This window comes from Mastigoproctus giganteus, chromosome 9 (assembly GCF_048544385.1).
Source record: "Mastigoproctus giganteus isolate SK-2022 chromosome 9, ASM4854438v1, whole genome shotgun sequence".
Taxonomy (NCBI): domain Eukaryota; kingdom Metazoa; phylum Arthropoda; class Arachnida; order Uropygi; family Thelyphonidae; genus Mastigoproctus; species Mastigoproctus giganteus.
Genome location: NC_143583.1, coordinates 170,628,207 through 170,649,509, shown reverse-complemented (window position 1 = coordinate 170,649,509; position 21,303 = coordinate 170,628,207). Strand labels below are relative to the sequence as shown.

At 38.5% G+C, this 21,303-nt stretch overlaps 1 protein-coding gene across 4 annotated transcripts in view; it reads left to right on the top strand.

The window, feature by feature from the left end:
* The window catches only part of LRR (capping protein regulator and myosin 1 linker 1 leucine rich repeat protein), a 1,021,987-nt gene that overhangs the window by 890,388 nt on the left and 110,296 nt on the right, over positions 1-21,303 (top strand). For all 4 annotated transcript variants that reach the window (XM_090381859.1, XM_090381857.1, XM_090381858.1 and 1 more), the window contains one exon: positions 17,369-17,494. In XM_090381859.1, coding sequence (XP_090237985.1) covers positions 17,369-17,494 — 126 coding nt within the window. The remainder of the gene's footprint in view (positions 1-17,368; positions 17,495-21,303) is intronic.

The window sequence follows — 21,303 nt, the reverse complement described above, 5'->3', positions numbered from 1 at the left end:
ACACTAAGTTTTTAATTATATTTAGCCATTTTGTCGACTTAATTGTTATATTTAATTATTTTCTATAAGTAACTTATAGTCTATAGTCCTGGTCAAGCTCCTTGGTTTATTTTGAATTTAGATAGTGATTTTGAAAGTTAATACTAAGTGTCCGTTCGTAACTTGCCAGCATTGTTATACGATACGGAATAGCGTAACAGATATCACTAACTAGATAGCATAAGGGTTAATGTAAAACTAGATAGCGAAACACATAGCACTGTATTAAAAATATGTTAGCTTAGTATAGTATTATCAATTAATCAGTAAAATTTATTAATCTTATTAAATTTCATTGTTAATTAAATTGTACTTAAATGGAATCATGACCCAGACTACAGCAGCAAAGCAACATTCACAGATTAGCCAGAATGCTGTGGCTCAGAGGAGAACCGAAGGAGGCGATTCTCCAACACATCACAGTCTGAAAAATGTGCAAAATGTGAACTGCTTAAGACCTGTCAAGGACGCACACTATTTAGCCAAGGAGGATGTCTTTCTGTCTGCTAGGTGCAGAGACAGTGAAGAAATTAGGTGCCAACTCAACGTTCTGATGGGCGTCTATGAGAGTTTGAAGTGTAGGGTATATGCTCTCGAAGAAATTACTATGAGGGGCCCATCAATCTCTCAGCTGCCTAACTCAACGCCAGAGCTCATTCCTGTGCATCAGGCAACACAGCGGCAATATTCAAGGTAGAATGTGCTGGTCCCACACGAACTAGTTATTGTTGGTGACTATTGTGAGGGAGATTTGGTTTTTGGTTTTTTTTTTTTTTTTTTTTTTTAGGAGCATTAGCAACTAAGGCCATATTGCTCCGAGATATGCGGCGGTCATTCCCTGACCTTTCCGCAACCTCCGTATTTGTTGGTGATGGGTTCGAAACCCGGTCTAATCAAGAAGCGTGTGCTACGCACTGCTGCTCCTTCCCACCTGGCTACGGAGGCACCTATTGTCAGGGAGACATGGAATATATTATGCAAAAAGGATAAGTGGAACAAGACCAGAATATGTCTGCCAGGGGCAAAAGTTGATGACTTTGTAGATCAAATATCATCTTTTAAGGGCACAAAAGGTGATATTGTTGTACACATTAGCACTAATAACTTTAAGAGTAAGAGATCTGCAGATTTACTTAACAAGTACAAGTCAATGTTGAAAAAAGTTGCGAGATAGGGTTGAATTTGAAAGTGTCTGCAATTCTGCTGAGGAGGAAGTATATGATGAGAGCCTTGTCAATTAATTTGGCAATGGAGAGATTGTGCAAGACTCATGGGGTAGAATTTTTTTCAGCATGGTCTGTGCTTGCTAACAAGGGAGACTGCTTCTACAGGGATGGGATACGCCTAAATAGAAAGGGTGCAAGAATATTTGCTGATGCTATCGAGGCAGTGTTAGGTGGATCGGAAAGCTGCTAGCTTGGGGAATTCACAGACTAAAAGATTAACAGTACCCACAGGCATAGGCAAAAGTGTCTTGCTCTGCTTCTATTGTAATGAACAGCAGCCTAGAGAGCAAGTTACTGGGGACTTCGAGAGTTACTGAAAGTTATCATGGAACAAATAAATACAGGGCTGTGTTAGGGTAACTAAGAGTAAGAACAGATGCATGTATACCTATGCTAGAAGAATAGTAAATAAATTTGATGAATTTGAAGTCCTCATCAAAGCATCAAAGGCAGATATTGTTAGGATATCAGAGACATGGTATCACACCATGAGAGAATGAGGTTTTCACAGACATTTGGTCCTTGAGGTTTTCACAGACATTCTCTCAGGTATGCCAGATAAGCTGTACTTGCTACCTGGGAGTCTAAAATGCTGATGGAACCAATATTCGGGTGACATTCAAGTCAAATGGACCCAATTTTGGTGAAGTCCAAAACAATCTCTGACAGCCAAATCCTCTGCTTGCACCTTCACGATGGTGGGACTGTTAGTAATCCTGAGTATAACCTCCATGCACAAGCACACTGTGGGTGACCACCCAGGTGTGAACCAACGTAAGCAGAGGTCAAGGTATAGCACCCACACCACAAAGAAGAAGAATGCCGCTCCTCTGTGTTACTAGACAATACTAGGTGGTAGATGACTCTCATCAACCAGTGAAATACCACCACTTTGCTTATTGGAAGCTTGAAATGGAACCCATGTTAAGCCTTCACAGCTAAGTTCTGGTCAGCCCTTCCCCATCTCTTCCATCATGCAGTATGACTGGTGACTTTTCAGGTTATGATGAACATCATGGTGAGATCAGTCTTCCTTATATTTTGAGGGTACAGCTTTAAAACGATGTTCGCAGGAAGGCTGCTAGTTAATACACTGGACCGAACCTATTGGTAACTCTTTAGGAAGCTTCCGGATCAGCTAGTGTATAATCTTGCTACCTCTACTCTGCCAGATAGTGACTGGAGGGAGTCCGAGTAGTGTGTATGCAGGGAGCATTGTCAAGGCTACGTTATGTCAAGGATCTGGGTATATTCTTACCATGTGTACGCCATATCCAAAAATGTTATTACTTCATACAGCACGTCCCCCCCCCACTTTTTATTACTATTGAATACACCATGAATTGTCAAACTAATAGAGTAAGCTTATCTGCAAAAAGATCTACACCTCCCAAACACTTCCTAGTTCATTTCACAAATATATGTGGTCTCAATTCTAATCTCAACGATATCCTTTTCCACTTGCAGTCTGCCAAACCCCATGTAATTTTTCTGACGGAATCCCAATTATCGGTTAATTCAACTATTGCTCATCTCAGCTACCCAAATTATTCACTATATGATTCCTTTCGCCTCAAAGGATACTTGTACATATGTCCTTTCCGATATTCCCTGTCTGAGAATTGGTAATTTGGAATCACCTCTCTTCAATCTTCTTCTCTGGCTTAAAATCTCTCTACCTCATTGTATCAAATTCATCTGTTGTCTCTATCGTTCTCCCAACTCCACTAATCACTTGGAGCTGTTTGACTTCCTCTCTTTGTAAATTGATTTTCTCCAGTCCAACTTTCCTAACAGTGAGGTAATTTTCCTTGGTGATTTAATGTTCACAACCCCAGCTGGTTTCTGTTTTCTAGTCACACTGACCCAGCTGTTTGAGATGCTGAGGCTTTTGCAACTCTAATGACCTTGCACAGATTGTTCATTTATCTACAAGATTACCGGACAATCGTAACCATACAGCCAACACACTTGATCTTTTTCTCACAAACAACCCTTCTAAGTACATGGTCGAAGTTAGTGGTCCTTTAAGCACTTCAGATCACAACTTGGTGATTGTCTCTTCTCCAATGTAGCATTTTATCTCATGGCTATTCCCAACCTTGTATTGTTGGCATTACAAGAATACAAAATGGGATGACTTGCGAGATTTCTTTTCTTTAGTCGGATTACTGTTTCAAAACTTCTGATGTCAACGTTTGCTCAGATCGTGTCAGTGAAATTATTCTTGCAGGAATGGAATCCTTTATCCCACACCCCACTTTAAAATCTCGTCCTTTATCTAAACCTTGGTTTTCCAATAAATGTGCTAAGGCTGTTCAAGAGAAGAATGTTGCATATCGTAATTGGCTTGTTTCTAATTCTTCAGTTTCATTTTCTCCCTACACCAAAGCTCGCAACAATTGTAAAGCAGTTATTAATCAGTCCAAACTAGAGTTTGAACAGGCTAGGAGTAGAAAACTTACTTCTTGCCCTAATGGTAGCCGAGCATTCTGGTCTCTTGCCAAAGCTGTTGGCCGCAACTTTTGCCCATCTCTGCTCCCACCCTGTAAAAACCAGATGGTTCTGTTTTCACTTCAGCCAAGGATAAAGCCGACCTGCTAGCATCCTATTTTTCTTCCAACTCATGTATTAATGATCTTGTTAAAACACCTCCCACCATTCCCAACACGCTCCATTCAATGCCTCCTGAGGTCTTCCGTCAGGGATTTTGACAAATCTTGATACTAAGAAAGCTCCAGATCCTGATGATATTTCTCCACTAGTTCTCAAAATCTGTGCTCCTGAACTTACTCCTATTCTTTGACGCCTTTTTTCACTTTCTTATTCCAAAGGTGTTTTTCCTTCTGCTTGGAAATTTGCTCATATCCAGCCAGTTCCTAAAAAAAGGATGACAAATCCCTCCCAACTAATTATCGCCCCAATGCAGTTACTTCTATTCTTTCTAAAGTAATGGAGAAATCAATTAACCACCAACTCTTAAACTACCTAGAAACCTTCTGTCTGATCAACAATCGCCAGTATGGATTCCGTCAGTGTCAATCCACTGGTGATGTTCGGGCTTATGTTACCCATTTATGGACAAGTTCAATGGAAAAGTTTAAATGCCAGTAGTTGCTCTTGACATCTCAAAGGCTTTCGATTGTGTTTGGCATACAGGTCTTCTAAACAAGCTTCCATCTTTTGGTTTGCCAACTTTATTTTGTAATTGGTTATCCAGTTTTCTCTCTGATCGCTCACTGAGGGCGATGGTAGATGGCTCTCTGTCTTCTAACTTCTCCACTAATGCTGGCGTCACCCAAGGTTCAGTTCTTTACCCCCACTCTTTTCCTCTTGTATATTAATGACCTTCTTCCATTGACTGGAAAACTTATCCATAATTTTTCCGATGATAGCACATTGCATTCCACTTTCCATTTTCAGAAACCTTGCCCTGCTCAATCAGCTTCAACTTCTCGAATATCCCCTACCAATTCCTTAAATGCTGATCTGCAGGTAATTCTCCGGTGTGGAAAAGAAAACTTAGTTGATTTCAATCCTTCTAAAACTTATATCTCGCAAAAAGGATTCTTCTGCTCCTATGCTTATCTTTGTTGTCAATCCGATTTCTAGGCAAAATGATATATCTCTTTTGGGGATTCCCCTGAATTCTAATCTGTCTTGGCACAAACTTATTACAAATATTGCTTCCTCTGCATCTGAAAAACTTGGTTTTCTCTTTCGCTCTCGGCATTACTTTTCTTCCAAACAGCTATTCACTCTGTACAAAACATAAATCCACCCTACCATGGAATATTGTTCCCACATGTGGAGTGGTGTCCCCAAAACCTCATAAGGCTTCTAGATTCCATTCAGCAGAGGGCAGTTAGGTTAATTAATGACTCCTCTCTAACAGAGTCTGTCCACCCGCTGTCTCTTAGACATACTGTTTCTGCTGAATGCCTTTACTACAGATACTTCCATGGGCGCTGTACTTCTGAATTGGCTTCTATAATTTCCACTCTCTCTTTCAAAACAGTCCGAACACGTGCCGCCACCAGCCAGCATCCATTTACTGACCAACTGCAAACTCACAGAAACAACTTTTCATCTTCCTCGTTTATTCATTCAACTGCCTTTTTTCTGGAATAACCTTCCTTCATACGTATTTCCTGGAAATTACAGTCATTCAAGTCTAATGTCAATAAATATCTTCTTTCGTCTTCTCAACCTCCAACCCAAACATGGTACTAAGTACTATAGGTTTTAATACCTCTCATGTGTGGGGTTTTCATAAAAAAAAAAAAAAAAAAAAGATATAAGCAGTGCAGAAATGGAATTTGGGGAGTACAATTTATACAGGAAGGGAAGAGGGGTTATGCTGTTAGTTAAAAAATGCATAAAATCTAAGGAAGTGCATCCAGGGTAGACAGTGCAGTGTTGAGTCAGTTTGGTGTGACATAAATACTGGGGAAGGGAAAATAAGATTACGAGTGTGTTACAGGCCTAATGACTCTGATGAGTACAATGAACAATTGTGCAGAGAAATAGAGCGGGCCAGTAAATCAGAATGTCTTATAATGAGGGATTTTAACTCTCCAGATATTGACTGGAACTTGTGGGTTAGCCATCGCATACTAGTATGACTTTTATGGATTTATTGGAAGATTGTTTTCTACAGCAACATATTCGAGGAGCACACAGAAAGAGTAATACTCTTGATCTGATTATCAGCATTACTGATTCCTGTATTAGCAATTTGCAGATAAAGGAACCACTAGATGACAGTGATCACAGTCTACTGATGCAGGATTTACTTAAAGACGCTACCATCAAAGCTAAAGGGAAGTGCTATTGTTTTTTTAAAGGTGACTACAGGGGTCTCAGATAGTTTTTAAATTCTATATAGTGGGATCAACTGATGATGTTAAAAACAGTGAATTCTAAATGAGAAGCTTTCAAGGAATTATTCTTGGAAGCATCTAGGCTTTTCATTCCAACTAAGAAGTACTGTTCAACGTTTAGGCCTAAACGGATGTCAGATGAATTAATGAGGCTCGTGGCAGAGAACAAGAATGAATGGGATGTATATAAAGTATCAGGTGACACAGAAGCCTCTGGTAGGTATAAACTAGTTTGTAATCAATTCACAAAGAGGATAGGCAGGCAAAGGCAGATTACGCGAAATGTTTGGCAAAGGATACAAAGAAAAACAGCAGAGTTCTTTACTTATGTAAAGTCTAGAAGGAAGGGGATGAATCAGATTGGAGCACAACATAGATGGGTTGACTATTGATGATTGTGCTCAGGTAGCTGATAAACTGAATGAGTATTTTGCATCTCCCTTCACACATGAGGAATTCTATAAGGAAGGGTCGGACAGAAGATTACCAAACTTTAACAGGCAGCTAGATGATTTTGTAAAAACAGAGAGCAAATTGGAGAAGAAATTGTTGAAGTTAAACAAAAAGGCACCCCTGGGCAGATGGAATCTGTCCAGTTATATTGAAGGAGGCAGCAAGGGAAGTAAGCAAACCCTTAGCCATAATTATGAGAGCATCCTTTGATTCAGGAGAGATCCCCATGAACTGGAGAAGTGCAAATGTATCCCAATTCACAAAGGGTGACACAAATAATTATGGACCTGTTAGTTTATCTTCTGTTCAGGGAAAAATAATGGAATCAATGGTTAAAGAAGTGATGCAGGATCATCTATATAAGACTAATAATAATAGTTCAGACACAGCATAGGTTTGTTAAGGGGAAGTCTTGTTTGACCAATTTCAATGGGTGCTCACACAGGAACTGGTTGCAAAAAAATAACTTTGATATCATGTACTTGGATTTCAGGAAAGCTTTTAATACTGTTGCATATGGAAGACTGCTGTACAAATTGGAGCAGTATGGCATTAAGTGCAAGTTGCTGCAATGGATAAAGGGATGGTTTTGTGGGAAAAAGACAGAGAGTGGTAATAAATGGACACTGCTGTACGTGGATTAATGTTATTAGTGGAGTCCCCCAGGATTCGGTGCTGGACGCATTGTTGTTTTGCGTATTTATTAATGATATCGATAAAGGTATATCAGGCTTAATGTCCCAGTTTGCAGATGATACAAAGGGTGGCAAGGTTGTTAATGATAGTAAAGACAGTATGCTACTGCAACGAGATCTAGAAAAGTTAGGCAGATATGCTGAGAAGTGGCAACTGAAGTTTAATATTGATAGATACAAAGGACTGCTTATTGGTAGCATTAACCCAAAAGAAACAATACCAACTGGGTGATACTAAAATCAGGGTAGTGGAGAATGAAAAAGGCCTGTGGGTAATTTTGCTTTCGGATATGAGCAGTGCAGACGGGCTGCCAGAGCAGGTCACGGAGTTTTGTCAGTAATATATAAGAATTTTTCTAGCAGAGACAAAGAGGTGATTATACCTTTGTATAAGTCAATGATCAGGCCACACCTTGAGTACTGCTTACAGGTCTGGAGGCCTAATTTTAGGAAGTATGTAGAGTTGCTAGAACAAGTAATGAGAGGGGCAAGATCGGTGAGAGGAACAAAGGGGTGAGCTTACCAAGAGAAGCTTAAGTTCTGCAAGTTGTCCCATATAAAAACTAGACACCTGCGAAGTGATCTAATTGAGGTGTGTTTTTTTTTTTTTCTTTTGAAAACCCCAAATACAAGAGGAAACGGGGAACATCCTTTGTAAAAAGGATAGGTGGAACAGGACCAGGGTATGTCTGCCAGGGGCAAAGGTTGATGACGTTGTAGAGCGGATATCATCTTTCAAGGGCACAAAAGGTGATATAGTTGTACACGTTGGCACTAATGATATTAAGAGTAGGAGACCGGCGAAATTACTCAACAAGTACAGGTCACTGTTGAACAAAAGCCGTGAAATAGGGTTGAATTTGAAAGTGTCTGCAATTCTGCCCAGACACGATAGGAGGGAGTACATGATGAGAGCCTTGTCAATCAATTCGGCCCTGGAAAGATTGTGCAAGGCTCAAGGGGTAGAATTTTTTCTGCCTGGACTGTACTTGTTAACAGGAGAGATTGCTTCTACAGGGATGGGATACACTTAATGGGATATACTTAAATAGAAAGGGTGCAAGAATATTTGCTGATGCTATCGAGGCAGTGTTAGGTGGGTCGGAAAACTGCTAGTTTGGGGGGATACAAAGACTAATAGTTTAACAGTAACCGCAGGCAGAGGTGAAGGTGATTCTTGCACAACTTCTATTAGAATAAGAAGCGACCTGGAGCGAGGGGTGTTGGGGGTTTCAGGGACGGATGGCAGTCATCATGGAATAGTTGGGTATATGGGATGTGTTAGGGTAACAAGGAATAGGCATAGGAGCATGTATGCTTGCATGTATACCAATGCTAGACATATAGTAAATAAATTTGATGAATTTGAAGTGTTGGTCAAGACATCAAAGGTGGATATTGTTGGGATAGCAGAGACGTGGTGTCACAAAGATATAAGGAATGTAGAACTGGAATTTGGGGAGTACAATGTGTACAGAAAGGATAGACAGGACAGAAAGGGAGGGGGTGTTATGCTGTTAATTAAGAAAAACATAAAATCAAAGGAAGTGCACCCAGTTAATATAAATGAACTGTGCTCTGTTGAGTCAGTTTGGTGTGAGATAAGCACTGCGAAAGGAAAAATAAGAGTAGGAGTGTGTTATAGGCCTAATGACTTGAATGAGTACAATGAACAATTGTACAGAGAAATAGAGTGGGCCAGTAAATCAGAATGTCTTATAATGGGGGATTTTAACTTCCCAGATATTGACTGGAACTTGTGGGTTGGTCACTCACACACTAGTCAGACTTTTGTGGATTTATTGGATGATTGTTTTCTGCAGCAGCATGTTCGAGAGGCAACCAGAGAAAGTAATACTCTTGATCTGGTTATCAGCAGTGATCATTCGTGTATTAAGAATTTGCAGATAAAAGAACCACTAGGTGGCAGTGATCACAGTGTGCTGAAGTGGGATTTACTCAAAGAGGTAACTACCGTCAGGGGTAAAGGAAAGGGTTTTTGCTTCTGTAAAGGGGAGTTTTTTTTTTTTTTTTTATGAGAATCCCAAACACGAGAGGTATTATAACCTATAGTACTTAGTACCGTGCTTGGGTTGGAGGTTGAGAAGACGAAAGAAGATATTTGTTGATATTGGACTTGAACTTCTGTAGATTGTAATTTTCAGGAAATACGTATGAAGGAAGGTTGTTCCAGAAAACGGCAATTGAATGAATAAATGAGGAAGATGAAAAGTTGGTTCTGTGGGTCTGAAGTTGGACAGTAAATGGATGTTGGCTGGTGGCGGCAAGTGTTCGGACTGTTTTGAAAGAGAGAGCGGGAATTATAGAAGCCAATTCAGAAGAACAGTGCCCATGGAAGTATCTGTAGAAGAGGCATGCAGCAGAAACAGTGCGTCTATGAGAAAGCGAGTGGAGAGACTCTGTTAGAGATGAATCATTAATTAACCTAACTGCCCGCTTCTGAATGGAATCAAGAAGCCTGAGAGAGGTTTTGGGGGCACCACCCCAGATGTGGGAACAATATTCCATGGCAGGAGTACAGTGGTCTCAGACAGTTTTTAAATTCTGTACAGTGGGATCAACTGACGATGTTACAAACAGTAAATTCTAAGTGGGAAGCATTCAAAGAATTAATCGTGGAAGCTACTAGACTTTATATACCGATTAAGAAATATCGTTCAAGGTTTAGGCCTAAATGGTTATCAAATGAACTAATGAGACTCGTGACAGAGAAGAAAAATGCATGGGATGCATATAAATTATCAGGTGACGCAGAAGCCTGTGGCAGATATAAGCTAGTCTGTAATCAGGTCACAAAGGAGGTTAAGCAGGCGAAGGCGGATTACGAGAAATCTTTGGCAAAAGATGCTAAGAAAAACAGCAAGGATTTTTTTCTTATATAAACTCTAAAGGGAAGGGGATAATCTGATTGGTCCACTTGACATTGATGGTTCGACTGTTGCTAATCCTGCTCAGATAGCAAACAAACTGAATGAGTATTTTGCATCTACATTCACACATGAGGAATTATTAAGGTTTGAAAATGGCAAAAGGTTATCAAATTGTAGCAGGGTACTTAATGATTTTGTAATAACTGAGAGCAAAGTGGAGGAGAAATTGTTGAAGTTAAACATAAGAAAGGCACCTGGGGTGGATGGGATCTATCCAGTTATTTTAAAGGAGGCGGCAAAGCAACTAAGCAAACCCTTAGCCATAATTATGAGAGCATCCTTGGACTCAGGGGAGGTTCCCACGGACTGGAGATGTGCAAATGTGTCCCCAATTCACAAAGGTGGATCGAAGGGTGACACGAGTAATTATAGACCAGTTAGTTTAACTTCTGTTCCGGGTAAAATAATGGAGTCGCTGGTTAAAGATGCATTGCAGGATCATCTAGACAAGACTGCAACAATAATTCAAACACAGCATGGGTTTGTTAAATGAAAGTCTTGTCTGACAAATTTGATTGGTTATTATGATGTGGTCACAAAGGAACTGGATGCAAAAAATAATTTTGATATCATATACTTGGATTTCAGGAAAGCTTTTGACACTGTTGCGCATGGAAGACTACTGTACAAATTGGAGCAGAATGGTATTAAGGGTAAGTTGCTACAATGGATAAAAGGATGGTTAAGTGGGAGAAGACAGAGGGTGGTAATCAATGGGTGCTGCTCTTCGTGGATTAATGTTATTAGTGGAGTCCCACAGGGTTCGGTGTTGGGTCCACTGTTGTTTTGTGTATTTATCAATGATATTGATGAAGGTATATCAGGCTTAATGTCGAAGTTTTCAGATGACACAAAGGTTGGCAGGGTTGTTAATGACAGTAATGGCAGTGTGCTACTGCAACAGGATCTAGATAATTTGGGCAGATGGGCTAAGAAGTGGCAACTGAAGTTCAACCTTGACAAATGCAAAGTACTGCATATGGGTAGAAGTAACCCCAGAGAAACGTACCAACTGTGTGGTACTACACTTAAGGTGGTAGAAAATGAAAAAGACCTGGGAGTAATTGTGCAGTCAGATATGAAGTTTTCTGAGCAGTGCAGACAGGCTGCTAGGGCGGGTCATGGGGTTTTGTCAATGATATATAGGAATTTTGCTAGCAGGGAAAAGGAGGTGATTGTCCCTCTGTATAAGGCAATGGTCAGGCCACGCCTTGAGTACTGCGTACAGGTCTGGAGGCCTCATTTTAGGAAGGATGTAGATTTGCTTGAGCGTGTACAGGGAAGAGCAAGACGATTGGTGAGGGGAATGAAGGGATCCTCTTACCAAGAGAGGCTTAAGTTCTGCAAATTGCAGTGGCTGGAGACTAGGCACCTGCGCGGTGATCTAATTGAGGTCTATAAGGCCTTGAATGGGTTGAGCACGCTGAATTCTGATGGGATCCTTCCACTTGTTCAGATTACCAACCTACGGGGACATAAGTTCAAATTAAGAAAGGACAGATGTAGAATAGATGTGCGGAAATTTGCCTTTAGCCAGCGGGTGGTTAATTGCTGGAACAAACTTCCATCTGTCGTTGTGGAAGTTGATAGGTTAAATAAATTTAAGGAGGAACTGGACAGTCATTTGGAGGGAATGGTGTGATTTTTTTTTTTTTTTTTGGCTGATGCTGCATAAGCTCCTACACTTGCTTTCTTGCATCATGTGCCACTACTACTACTACTACTACTACCTATAGTACTTAGTTCCGTGCTTGGGTTGGAGGTTGAGAAGACGAAAGAAGATATTTGTTGACATTAGACTTGAACGACTGTAATTTCCAGGAAATACGTATGAAGGAAGGTTGTTCCAGAAAACGGCAGTTGAATGAATAAATGAGGAAGATGAAAAGTTGGTTCTTTGAGTTTGAAGTTCCCATGGAAGTATCTGTAGAAAAGGCAAGCAGCAGAAACAGAACAGCTATGAGACAGATAGTGGAGAGACTCTGTTAAAGAGGAGTCATTAATTAACCTAACTACCCTCTTCTGAATGGAATCTAGAAGCCTGAGAGAGGTTTTGGGGGCACCATCCCAGATGTGGGAACAATATTCCATGTTAGGGCGGATTTGCGATTTGTACAGAGTGAACAGCTGTTTGGAAGAAAAGTAACGCCGAGTGCGAAAGAGAAAACCAAGTTTTTTAGATGCAGAGAAAGCAATATTTGTAATGTGCTTGTGCCAAGAAAGATTAGAAGCCTTGAAATTGGAGTGTCACCAAAGTTAAGCATAGGAGCAGAAGAATCCTTTTTGAGAGATATAAGACCAGACTGAGTTTTAGAAGGATTGAAATCAACTAAGTTGTCTTTGCCCCACTGGAGAATTACCTGGAGATCAGCATTTAAGGAATTGGTAGCAGATATTCGAGAAGTTGAAGCTGATTGAGCACGGCAAGGTTTTTCAAAATGGAAAGTGGAATGCAATGCTATCATCAGCAAAACTTTGGATAGGATTTCCTGTCGGTGGAAGAAGGTCATTAATATACAAGAGGAAAAGATTGGGGGAAAGAACTGAATCTTGAGCGACACCAGCATTAGTGGAGAAGTTAGAAGACAGAGAGCCATCTACCATCACCCTCAGTGAGCGATCAGAGAGAAAACCGGATAACCAATTACAAAAATCAGTTGGCAAACCATAAGATAGAAGCTTGTTTAGAAGACCTTTATGCCAAACACGATCGAAAGGCTTTGAGATGTCAAGAGCAACTGCTTGTTTCACCAAACTTTTCCATTGAATTTGACCATAAGCCAGAATATCATCAGTGAATCGACACTTAACCAATACTTCTAATTCAACATATTTATTTACTATTCTGCTAACATTAGTGTACATGTAAGTATTTATGCAACTGTTTTCACTCTTATTTATCCTAACACACCGCCGTATTTACTTGTCCCATGAGTTACAAGAAAATGCAATTTCTATTAGACTGGGTTTCCTCCAAAGCTAGCAGTTTCCTGGCCCACCTAACACTGCCTTGATAGTATCAGCAAATATTCTTGCACCTCTTCTATTTATGTGTATTCTACCCCTGTAGAAACACACTACTGTTAACAACACAGACCCTGCTGAAAATATTTCTGCCCCATGAGCCTTGAATGGTCTCTCCAAGACTGAATTGATTGACAGAGCTCTCATCGTGTACTCCCTCTTATTGTGCCTTAGCAGAATTGCAGACAGTTTCAGTCCTAATTCTTGGCTATTTTTCAACACATGACCTGAGAAAATCCTCGGATTTCTTCTAAATATCATTAGTATACTAATGTGTATTACAATATCACCAAGTACCAAGGATATTACAAGAGGGGGTTAAGCACTTGGTCATTATAGACTGCCCTTATGATCTGATTAATTTATCTGAAAAGGGGGAGCTGTATGCCTTCTTGTAAAAGTGGATAAATATTTTCTGGACATTGACTAATTTCACTACACTGGCGATTAATGCTTGCCACTGAAGTGAAAAAAAGGTTTTAGATCATTTGTGTACACATTAGCTTTTTGGGTTTATATTTAACTAAACTGGCAGATCAGCAGAAAACTCTGACAAATGTAGCATTAGCATTAGTTGAGGCTAGAAAGCAAGGTTATAGAGCATCAGCCAAAAAAAAAAAAAAAAACCCTTCCATTTCACCCATCCGGTCACTCCAAATGTTTGTCTAGTTCAGCCTTAAATTTATTTAAGCTATCAACTTCCACAACAACAGATGGAAGTCTGTTCCAGCAATCGACTACCCGCTGGCTAAAGGCAAACTTCTGCACATTTATTCTACAACTGTCTTTCCTCAATGTATTTAAGAATAGGTTAGAAGTGGTGAGTAAAGTTTTATGAGTGCGTATCAGAGGTATCAAATGGAAAGGTATAACAAGTAGTGGCGCCTCCGTAGCCAGGTTGGCAGGAGCAGCAGTGCGTAGCACATGCTTCTTGATTAGACCGGGGTTCGAGCCCGTGAGCCGCCAAATACAGAGAATGCGGAAAGGTCAGGGAAACTCTGGCCATATTGCTCTGGGGATATGCGGTGGAAACCACCGCATATCCCCAGAGCAATATGGCCTTAGTTGCTAATGCTCCTAAATAACAACAATAATAATAATAACAAGTAGTCACTAATAAATAAAGGACTGACCCATGTCCAAATTCAGTTCATTATCTAAAGGGAATTTTGAAAATTAATTAATTCCTGAAGGAAAAGAACTTGGCATTTTAACTTCTTATAGCAGTACATCAGAAAGCTCTCTTTCTGACTAAAGTTTGGAATTGCTCTTGAAAGCCACATCTAGACAGCAGAGCTATTTTAATAATTAAAAAAAAAAAAAAAACACTGACAACATTTCTGAGGGATACAGTCTATAACACTACCTTCCTTCAAGAAATCATGCTGGTTGGTGTTGTCTAACAGGCAATCCAAGCAAAAATCCTACGTGTGCTACTATATGAACTTATTCTGTTACTAGTACACAATCCTATTACTATATCATAACATGAAACATATATATTGTTGTTAGTGAAATTTAAGTGAAGACGAATTTTAAGTATTTAATAGAAGCATTATTTTCTCGCATTAACTTTAAATCGAAAGTCTGGATTTAAAAAATCTCCTGCATACAATTACAAAATCACCAGCTTTGCAAAATTCAAATTGTGGCAGCTACATGAATCCATCTAGTGATGAAACTATTGTAGATGTAAAGGAGATTCCCAATGCTGTGAGGTATAAAATGGGCCAAATTTTAGTCAAGTAGATTTTTATCATGTAACTTTATAGCTCCATTACTCGACAGGAAAAGTTCTCTCCATTTGATTCTATTGGGCTCTTACAGCTGGATTCCAGTGTCTAGCAAAGCTTGAAGCTTTGCTGGAAACTGGAACCTAGGTATTTTTGATCAGTAAGGAAATTGGATATTCTGTGTGACGAGGATGGTTTATGCCTCATAAAGTAAATTACAGTCTGTGGAATTTTTGAAGAAACAGTATGGGCTGATATTCTTGTACAATTTGAAATGTGATTATACAACATAAAACTGAACTATTCATAAAAGCATCAAGGGTAAACTCCAGTGATACTGAAGGATAAATTCATAGTAAAGGCTATAAAAAATTTGCAGAAGAGTCTTGTAGGATAAAATCATAGTTAAAACTGTTTCATTTGAACTATTCTGAAGTGATAGTTGTTTGAATCATAGCTTATTGTGGCATTGATATATGCTTGAGGACATGTTATGCTAGAGTTAATCCTAGTACAGATAAAGATATAGATTTTAAATTCAATAGTAAACCAAGTTTTAAGTGCCTTTTTTAAGCTTGACAAATATACTCCTACATAATGAGAATGGAATTGCTTTACATATAATTTTTATGTAAAGCAAACAAAAAATTTATATGCCCATCAAATAACAGAGCTTTACTTAGCTTTGTAATGATTGAGGTGATTGATAGAATCTCTTAAAGTACCATATAAGAATTAGACTAATGGGAGAAATAGCATAAGGGCTTAATTTTCGGTACTCACCTCAATTGATCTGCCTTGCTATATGATGTTAAAGTGGAATAGGATTAAAAATGATTAAGAAATTTAGTTAAAATTAATAGAGACGGAAACGCTAAAAGATCTGTGATTAAAAGTAACCCAGGAAGAAGATTTCTACATTTCTGATCGCATCACCCACTTAGTATTAAAAAATCTATCCTTTATAATCAGATCCACAATGCCATAAAATACTGTTCTTCACATGATGATCTACTCACAGAACTCCAATATCTCACAGAGAAGTTTATTGTTAGACAATATCCCTTACAACTAATTCATCACGTAATTTCCGTTGCTGAACACAGAATTAATAATCACAACACAAACTGTGATAACAAACAAAATACACGTGCTGTCCTCTCTTTCCACTATAGACTTGCTCTACAACTTTGTCAAATATTTGCCAACACTAATATAACTCTAACATTTTCTTCGTATAATAAATTATGTTTAATGCCTATAAAGAAACACACCATTATGCGACATCAATAATATTGTTCATCTAATTAAATGTCAACCAGGATGCAATACATGCTATATCGGAAGCACATCCGCAAAATACGGTACAATAAAGACTCCCAACACACGCTTATACTACCACTATAATAATTTCAAAACTGATCATGCCAGCACTGAACTCACTCAACACATTCACCTCCATAATCACAACCTTCTAATCGATTCAGCTGTTCCTATTATTACTTTAAAATCCAATTAAAATCTTTCTATATGACATTATATAATGGTGTCGCCACTGTACTAATCTTACTGTTTTGAACACAAAACTTCCAACAAATCTTTCACCTGCCTGGAACCTGTCACGTGTGAGGTTCCCACGTGTTTTGCAATGCATCAAAGGAAATCAGGACTCTTCAAATACTTAATTCTCCTTACATCTATCATTGCCAACCGAAGACGTCTATATGAAAGTCTCTTGTTTTGACTATTGGCCCACGTTTAACCTTCACTTTAATATTTTATACAAAACAACCAGGAATAAGATGTGCACTTCTTCCTAGGCTACTAATCACAGATCTTTTAATGTTTCTGTCTCTATTTATTAATTTTAACCAAATTTATTAATTAGCTTTAATCCTATTCCACTTTAACATCATATAACAAAGCAGATCAATTGAGGTGAGTACCGAAAATTAAGCCTTTATGCTATTTTTCCCATTAGCTTTGTAATTATTTGATGGGCTTTGAATCATGTTAAAACTTGTTACTACCTTTATTCCAGTTCATGTCTGTTTTTAAGATATCTGTTTATTATTGTTTAAATGCTATACAGATGTCATAATATATACTTGAGGGAGTAAATTCCACTCAAGAGACACTTTACACAACCCAAATATTTTGTTATCTTTGTTTTATTTTTATTTCCTAAATGTTTAAAATATGACCAGTTATAACTATTGTTTTTGTGACCATTCTTGTCCATGTGACATTTTCAATTGCAAGTTAAATTGTGCGGGTGGGTGTTTTGCTATACCTGAAATTGAATATGAAGTATGATATTTATTTGGTTATCTTTTTTCTTTTCCCTCCCTTTCTTCCCACTAGGAGGATCACCATTGTTGGGAGATTTAAGTGGAAGATTAACACCAGGGCTTAAACCAAAGCCTCCTCCCATTGCTCCAAAACCTCGTCCCAAATCAGTAGGAGGAAATATGGAAATGAGATTATCAGGTATGACTCTGTGCAACTTGTAACTGTACTTACCGTGAATGAAAAATTGAAACTTGCAAAAAAAAAAAATAGATAGAAGCAGTTACATGTATTTTTCTAGTTATAAATAACTTCTCTTTAAATTCCTTTGTAAGTTCCATATATTTAAATTTTGTATGAATTTATACATGTACTTGCCTATGCCAAAATACCTGTATTTATTAATAATTCTTGCCCATAAATTCTGTTCATTATAAATGTGTTTCATTGACTCAAAGGCACCTCCGTAGCCATGTGGGCAGGAGCAGCAGCAGCGCGTAGCACACGCTTCTTGATTAGACCGGGGTTTGAGCCCGTGATCTACCAAATACGTAGGATGCAGAAAGGTCAGGGAATGACCACCGCATATCCCCGGAGCAATATGGCCTTAGTTGCTAATGCTCCTAAAAACCAAAAAAAAAAAAAAACCTCAAAAATAGCAATATTGATCTTGACAAAGTTATATCACATCAAAGACTTTAAAATGATAACATATGTGGCATTATGTTTTCATAATATAACTAGTATAAACATACAATAATTAAATTAAAACTGAAAACACTTTCAACTATGTGAACTTATTACCAAAACTACAGCAAGTATTTTAAAACATTTTATAAGATAAGTTTGTAAAATCACAAAATGATTGGCCCCTAGATATTCCACTGGATTAAACTGATTGGTTACTCTCTAGGATAAGCTAATGTACAACCTCATTGCTTCTACTCAGCTAGTGACTGGAAGTAGGCCAAGTAGTGTTTATTTAGCATTGGTGAGGTCATGTAAAGTTATCAAGGAGATGAATATATTCTTGCTGTGAGTAAAATATCCAAAACTTATATTAATTCATACATGGCTCCTCTATTTTATCTACTAAATGCATCATGAATTGTATTTAGTAGATGAGTAGTCAATCTACCTAATTCAATAATCATGAATAATGAATAGTCACACCAGACCATATTGAAAGTTAGATTTCTTTCGCAGGCCGCACTGAGCGATTCGAGAAAAATTAAGGTGTTTTCAATGAAGTGTACTGTGCATACACTTTTGTGCAGGCGCCAAGGTCAAGATGAAGCATGCCATAATTGGAATCCCAGAACATTTTGATAGCACCTCATATCTTCTGGTCTGGTATGTGCATATTTGATACAAAACATAGATTGTGCATATTTAATACAAAACATAGATAAAAGAAACAATTCATGACACCAACATGTGGCTTTGTAACTTCAACACTCTCACATATTTGCCGCAACAAGCACCACAGTCTTTTAAATTCATTTATTTCCACTTATTTTAGCTTTGAATGTACACAGTTCTTGAAATAATTAACAAAATTTAAAATGCTGTTTTAGTTCATTTTCTGCACAGGCAGTAAAAATTATTTGCCTGCCATATCCGGCCCATGGGCCATGTGACACCACTGCCTTACACCATAAAGCATCTAACAACAACAACAACAACCAGTGCTAAATGAGGTGCTAATGTTTTCACATATTTTATAAGTGCTTTCCTAATTATTTCCATATGAAGAAGGGTCACAGATTATTAAATATCAATAGAATACAAAACGATGCACTTTACATATAAATGAAATAAATTCCAGTTACAAGCTTAAAATGAACTTTACTTCTTACACTACTTGTATTATCCCAGGCCCCTTGTGAACATGGATGGAATCCTTAGTGCTGCCGCCCCAGTTATCCTGATAAATCAGTGATAATAACAATCAGTGTTGATTATAACAATCAGTGGTTCAGCTATCTAGTCATGTTACTATGTGGTGTAGTTCATATGGTGTTCTCTGCTGTTTATTCTTCTGTTCTAGACAATTAAATATTTAAGTACACCAATATTTAAATGTTATCCTGCAGGGTTATAATGACCATCCTTCCACACCTCGTGGAAAGGGCTGGTTCAAATCCCGTCAATGATGGATGCAGTAATTCCTATGGGCTTTTTTTACACCACTGGTGAGTTTGTTTGGCCTCAGCCAAGTGCAGAATATTTTTGTTTCCAGAAACTCAGGCGTTTTTGTTTATCAAACCTCCACCTAACCAGAGAACACAGTTTACTTTTTTTATGTGTTTTGTCTAAAATATGTATTACAGATTTTAGAATGGAAAAAAAATCATGTCTAATTCATATGACATTGGTGGGCATATTTTCACATTTTTTGAAAAAGTGCTTCACAAAAATTTCAAACAGTTAGGGGAGTACTTATTCTTAATAGGAACCAGACCCTCTCAGAAATACAGAGAGATCCCAGTTCTGGAAAAGCAGTATTGGTAATTGTCAATTTCTTATAGCGGGGCACATCCATATTGAGGTATTGTTCTAAGAAACCAATTTGGTACACTAGTAAACAGGCAACAAGGAATGGCTGGGTTCCACAATCAAAGCTTCCCATATGCATGTCAAGAGCAGTGATATGTCATCACCTGTACTTTCCATTCATGACCTTGTGCATATTCCCAGTAATCTACAAAACCACAGTTTCGCAGTTTACTGAGCAGTGTAATAGTGTCACAATATAATCAATTAAAAGAGAGAGTAGAAATAATGATATTAAAAAGAACACAGCAGTTCTAATGCAGATTTTACTATAATACATCATTACAAAACATGCAAAAGATTAATGTAAAAATGGGGTTGACTTATATGAATGAAAGTTTTTCCAGGAAAAAAAATAGAAGTCAATTTATTAACACTGAAATATATACACTCAGTGATCACTGAATTGTGACCACCTACCTGATAACATATTGGGCCAGAGTTTGCACGGATAACAGTCACTATTCACCTAGGCATTGACTCTGCTCGATGTTTGTAGGGATCTGCAGCCATACTGACTGCACAGCTTTCCACAGTATCAGAATAGGTGACAGTTGTGTATCCATATGCCTCATTTCCCATTCCCAAACATTCCACAAGTGTTCGATTGAATTGAGGTCAAGAGAATTTGGAGGCCAATCAAGATGAGTGATATCTTCACTGTTTTCCTCAAACCACTCTTGCACAGCGCAGACCCAATAACATAGCACATTTTCATCTTGGAAGATCCCAGTCTAGAAAAAAAATGCAACTTGGCAGGGTGCACATGGTCTCCTAAGAGCTGCCAGTAGACCTCACCAGTGAAATATTGGTCCATACACACCAGAAGTTCTAGTTCATCCCAGCAAAACATGCCCCATACTCCACTACAACCACTACACCTCCTGGATGGTGGGCACCATGTACGATGAGTCCATGGACTCTTGTTGCGTGCACCACTTACATAGGTGTCCATCAGCATGTTACACCAGATATTTGGACTCATCCAACCAGCAAAGTCATTTCCAATCCTCCAGTGTCCAATCAGCGTGTTGTTGACACCACAGCATTCACCATCAACAATGATCAGCAGTAAGCAGAGGTGTCTTTTGGGTCACCTGCTGTGTAACTCCATACGTCTGAGTGTGCAGCACATCATTTGCAGTATTGTTCTTGCATTCCCCATATTGTATTGCGATGTGAACTGTCACACAGTGACCTACTATTGAACCTATACAATGTGTTTCATCCATTTCTTGCCACAAATATCCACCTTGCATAATCCTTTACTATTCTCTCAGCAGAAGGTGGTTTTACCTGTTTCACACAATTCTTTGTACACCTTAACCACAGTGGGCCTAAGCAACTGACAAGATATGCTGTTTCCGATATGGAAACACCAAACTCATGAGCTCGCACAATCATGCCCTTTTGAAACTCTATGATATCTTTACTATGTCCCATAACTGCTACTT